Source organism: Cariama cristata, unplaced genomic scaffold, assembly GCF_000690535.1.
Source record: "Cariama cristata isolate BGI_N322 unplaced genomic scaffold, ASM69053v1 scaffold5694, whole genome shotgun sequence".
Taxonomy (NCBI): Eukaryota; Metazoa; Chordata; class Aves; order Cariamiformes; family Cariamidae; genus Cariama; species Cariama cristata.
In genome coordinates this window covers 1-5,382 of record NW_009611099.1, presented here as the reverse complement: position 1 = coordinate 5,382, position 5,382 = coordinate 1, and the positions used below count along the sequence as shown (strand labels likewise).

General features: G+C 48.1%; 2 protein-coding genes across 3 annotated transcripts in view; one reads left to right on the top strand and one right to left on the bottom strand.

Annotated features, from left to right (window-relative positions):
• The window catches only part of GNB3 (guanine nucleotide binding protein (G protein), beta polypeptide 3), a 10,167-nt gene extending 8,059 nt beyond the window's left edge, over window positions 1-2,108 (top strand). For both annotated transcript variants that reach the window (XM_009698108.1, XM_009698109.1), the window contains 2 exons: window positions 773-989; window positions 1,841-2,108. In XM_009698108.1, the coding sequence (XP_009696410.1) occupies window positions 773-989; window positions 1,841-1,947 (324 nt within the window). In that variant the 3' untranslated portion in view covers window positions 1,948-2,108. The remainder of the gene's footprint in view (window positions 1-772; window positions 990-1,840) is intronic.
• A 1,652-nt stretch (window positions 2,109-3,760) lies between these two features.
• CDCA3 (cell division cycle associated 3) lies at window positions 3,761-4,402 on the bottom strand (the record flags this gene model as incomplete). The annotated part of the gene is made up of 2 exons (XM_009698110.1): window positions 3,761-3,901; window positions 4,281-4,402. Coding segments are annotated over 2 exons (263 nt in total), but the record flags the coding sequence as incomplete, so codon positions are not given.
• Between the last annotated feature and the right edge of the window lie 980 nt (window positions 4,403-5,382).

The window sequence follows — 5,382 nt, the reverse complement described above, 5'->3', positions numbered from 1 at the left end:
GGAATTCCTAACTCAGCTGAGGGTCTTAGTCAGCTCCAGACAGCAGAGGTGGGAACTTGGGATGATAGGGAGATCTTCTGAAGATGAAATCTTCACAGGAGACAGCACAGACATCTGGGAGCAAGTATCCCCCTCAGAGGCAAGGATTCAAACCGGAGCCCTGGGACAAGAAACATGTCAGTTTAATGCAATGCAGATAACCAAATGAGTCTTCCAGCTTCCTGCAACATCTGCTGCTTGAACCACCCTCCACTGAGTTCAGTTAGTACAGCTTTTCTCACCTGTCCCATCGCTCCCCTGCCAGTTGCATGGTTTTCTGCCACACCTACTCCTGCGGAGCTCTTTTTTGCTCCTCTGACAAGGACATAGAAAAGAAGTGTGTAGGAGAAGGTTGGAGTATGAGGATCAGACAGAAGGAGGCTCTTGTAGCTATGAATCACGCCAGACCCCATCTTGGGGATAATGAGTGAACACTTGTCAAGCCCTGAAATAACAGCTAGAGTTAAAGAGACAATAATCCTTCCTCAAGCAATGGGACATCTTGCAATAGCTCTAGCCCCTAGGTCACTGGCTTTCTTGAGGTGGAAGGGGTTTGCTAGGTCTTAGGAGAAGCATCAGCCTCCCCCCTTTGGCAGACTGAACTTTTATGATCCAGTGTCTTGTCCCACTGGGTTTTCCTACCTCCGTGGCTTGCCGATAGTTAGCAGGGAGGCAGAGTTGAGGAAATCTGTAAGGCACAGCCTGATCAAAATCTGATGTGTGCCCTCCTCAGTTCTTCCCTAATGGTGAAGCCATCTGCACCGGCTCAGACGATGCCACCTGCCGTCTCTTTGACCTGAGGGCAGACCAGGAGCTCATCGTGTACTCTCATGAGAGCATCATCTGCGGAATCACATCAGTCGCCTTCTCCCGCAGTGGACGCCTCTTGCTTGCTGGATATGATGACTTCAACTGCAACATCTGGGACTCCCTGAAAGCGGAACGTGTGGGTGAGTGGCTCTGGAGGTCCCTCTTTCATTCACTGCAAGGTCTTCTGTCCCTACTGAGGCAAGGAAAAGGCCTTTATTTTTTTCCTAAAAGGGACACATCCTGTACTGACTGAAACCCAACAAAGCTTCCTCGCACTTAAGGACCACACCATAACTAGTACAACTCTCTTTTGTGTAGAACAACTCTTGTTTTTAAAGAAGTAAAGTTTAAGCCTTTAAACAACATTGTTTCAAGGAGAAAAAGAGCATTAAGGTTCATATTAGCTAAAACTGCTCACAAGCACAAGGAGTATTTCCTACTTTCTCCTAGCCTCTGCCATTCACCAGTTCCAGCTACTCACAGTGCCACTTGGTGGCCAGGTGCCAAGCTGAGCATGGACCTGGGCTTCCATCCAACATCTTTGGATACTCTGTGATGCTCATACACAGAATACACCCACGTGCCATTTTTCCTTCAGATGTGGCCCCTAGCCTCTGAAGATTTATAACACAGCCCACCAATGGCATTGCTATGTCTCAGTCTTGTCAAGGACACCACCCTTTCTTAGGCCTACCATCGCTCCAGGGTGAAAGCAGTTCTATGAGGATTCAGCTAGCCAGACCTTCCTAAGAACATTTTTCTTTGGCCAGTGCCCTGGGTGGTGGTTGTATGCCATGTAAAATGTTCTTCTGCATGTTTGCTCTTATTAGCCATGTACTGATTGTAACGTGTTGTGCAGGAACAGACAGCATGACACACAGGGGTGTAGGTACACAATCTACTGTGACCACATGTCCTCAGCGTGGTCAACGCCTTCATCTCTCCCTGGCCTCACTTCTTTCCCTGACCTCTCTTCTTTCCCCCTCCGCAGGAATCCTTTCTGGCCATGACAACAGAGTGAGCTGCCTGGGGGTGACAGCAGATGGCATGGCCGTTGCCACCGGCTCCTGGGACAGCTTCCTCAAGATTTGGAACTGAGAATGGCAGGAGGGAGAGAAAGAGCAGCGGAAGCATGGCCCACAGCCCACGCAAACAACATCGTCAGCTGAGCACAACAGAAACGCCTACCTACCACTCCCGCTTGTCTCTAGACACAGGTCACTTGTAGGGGTCTCCCAGAGTGAAAGGGAAAGGAGAGGTTGGAGAGGGGGAGCTGGGGGAGCTGGGGAGCAGGAGCACACACACTGGCCCTTCCCTCCACCTCTAAACAGGCCTAGCAGTTTCCAGCCTCATGCAGGCTTGAAGACCTGCAAGACACTGTTCGTTATGTCTCAGGACTTCACAGTACACTTCAGACACCCGTCATCTTCCTTCAACCACCTCTACCCATGTTGACACTCATCCCTCAGAGGACTCCTCATCCAACATCTCCGTCCCAGACCAAGCTCTGTCCCTGATTTAACTCTACCTAGCTTCTCTGTGCAGCTGTCCTATATCCCTGCAGACAGCCTCAGAGACATACTGGGTTTGAGATTTCTATCATGCAACCTCAAGCAAAAAGCTAGTGTAAATTGGGCTCATTTTCCCCTGGGGAACTTAGCTCAAGTCTTATCTATGCATAAATGAGGGAAATGTAGCCCTCAGACCTGCCAGAATACCAGGGAATATTGTATTTATTCTTATTTATTATCTGCTTCTTGCTGTCCCTTCTCTTTTTGCCTCACTCCTGCGTTGTGTGGTGACCCTGTCTAACCAGTAGCCATCAGCCCCTGTTTGCAAGTCTGTTATAGATCTTCATAGCGCAGGCAAATAAAAAATTCACATAAGCACTGCAGGCTGTGTTCTTTCCAGCATTGCAATGAGCTACTGCAAGCATAACTCCTCTCTTGTGAGTAGTGCCTGCTGACTCCACCCAGAGAACATCTCATCTGCAGGCTTTACTCTACCTCAAAGTTCCCAGGGGAGGGTGTTCCTCACCTATGTTTTAGTTGAGAAGAAGCTGTTAGACCCAAGGCTTGCTGCCCTGGAGTTGGGAGAGCGAGCTGAAAACACATCCTTGGAAACCTTGGATATTTGAGCTCAATTACAGGACACCAACCATTACATTCAGCCCTTATTCCACTTGTTGGCTCATAGCAACATCCTGGGGTCCCAAGCCTCTGCTAGGGAGAGTTGAAGGTCAACAAGGTATAGTGACTTATCAACAGAAGGTCAAGATATTAATGCACAACACTATCTCCCTCTATTTTGGATCTCATCCTCATGCCAGACCCTTGCAATAAGCTACAGTCCTTTATATACATTAGTTTCAGGACAGTGTAGGTGCAGCAGAACTTCAGAAGCAATACTAGATACATCAGCCTCCTGCACAGAGCTGCAGCTTCCCAGCCCACTCTATAGTACAAGGGGGTCAAGGTCAGACCCTTCTCAGCACAGTTCTACAGTAGCATGTTACAGGCAGGGGTCAGAGCTGAGTTTTAGGGCTAATGGAAGGCTGAACGATTTGTTGCTGAACCTTGTCCCCAAAGAAAACATTGCACTGGGCAAGCAGGGGACTCCTACTGTCCTATCACAACATAGATACAGTTGTTAAAGGTTTAATACAAATTTATTTGCTACAGATAAGAACTTTACAGTAAGTCAACACAGCTGATATACAATAGAAGAGCCGAAGTCTGTACTGTACAGAAGACATGCAAAGCTAGGAGAGAGAAAGTGTGCTCTTTCCCCAACAGGGATAGATGAGAAGAGTGACAGGTCTGAAGTTTCAGTCTGTTGCAGGATTTCTCACCCCTAGAAGACTCTCAAAACATAGAAGCAAGTTACAGCAAAATTGTGGAAAAGGAAATCTCTAGTTCTCCACAAAAGGACACTGTTGGTTCTCTTTGTTCAAGTCACTCCAAGCACAGTTCCCAGATTTGAGGCTTCTGCTCAGATCCACTGTCACTTCCTTCTTCTCCCCAAGGTTCTCTCCCAACACGTGCCTCTTACCCTAGAGAAATAAAGAAAACAAACATACAGCATAAAAGACAATTTAGTTGAGGGTTGGTTAGTTCTCAGTGGAACACGTAGCCTATTTTCAGGCCATTCAGCTTTGGCTCTGTTGTGACAACATCCAAGAGTGACGGAATTCTTTCTACAGCCTAGAGAGAAAGGATGCACTGAAATGGGCAATATCATGGTAAGGCCAAAGATACAGACATTGAACAAGACTTGGAGGCATCTACGGACAAGACTGACCCATAGAAAAATACTACAGGCCTAAGAGGCCACAGTTCCAAACTGAGGCCTTACAAAATACAGAAATTGAAGGATTTGGGTTTTTTTTTCAGCCCATTGACCCTCCCACAGTATGACTCATTAAGCTTTACCTGGCGAGGGGCAGGAGCACTGGGGGAATTATCATCTTGTAGGATGCTGAGGGGAGAGCGGCCAGTTCCACCAGATGTTGCCATGATTTTGTTGTTAGTCTTGCGTCTTATAGGCTTGCTCCCTAGTGACAGAAGGAAACACATCAGTGTGTCATGAGAAGGCTAGAAGGTCCTGGATTTTAAAATGCCTCCTGCCCTTTACGATCTAGCTTGCTTGCACAGCAAAGACTGTTACCCAAGGACTTCCAGGTAAAGGGATCAGAGAAAGGTTGAGATTGGAAGGGAACTCTGGAGGTCATCTGCTCCACCCCCTCACCTCCAGTTGCCCAGGACCATGTTCAGGTAGTTTTTGAATATCTCCAAGAATGGAGACTCCATAACCTCTCCAGGCAACCTGCTCCAGTGCTCTGTCATAGTCACAATGATAAAAGTGTTTCCTGTTGTTCCAGAGCCTCCTGTGTTCCAGTTTGTGCCCACTGCCTCTCGTCCTGTCACTGGGCATCACTGAAAGGAGCCTGGCTCTCCCTTCCTTATACCTTCTCTTCAGGTATTTATACATATTAATAAGATCTCCCTGAGCCTTCTCTTCTCCTAGCTGAAGAGTCCCAGCTCTCAGCCACTCCTCATAGGAAAGATGCTCAGCACCGAGTTTTCTGAAGCATAGTCTATACTAAAGACTCTCAGCACCACTCAGTTGTGGCATTTAGATGTGCTTCCTGCCCTTGCTCCCCATCTCTTCCCAGAGGCTGAACAGGCCTCCACGATTACAAGCCTGTCTCAGAGAGGGGAAGAGCTGACATTTACCTCTCTATTTTGACTACCAATTGAAAACGTAATTTTTCAACTCCTGAGAGAAATCAGTTTGATAAAAGAACAGTTCCCAAAGAGGCCCTCCATCCGTCAGCTGCAGAGCCCCAAGGCCAGGCTACATCTGAGGCGGTGGGAGCAGCTGAATGAGGGGGAACAGAGAAGGTCTTTGTAAGCAAGCAAGCCTGGAGAAGGCACATGAACCAGAGGGTGTTGGCCTGCTCATACCACGGGCCGGGCAGCTGCCCAGGCGCACAGAGCCTGAGGCGTTCTGCCCCCCACACCAAGCACTCAC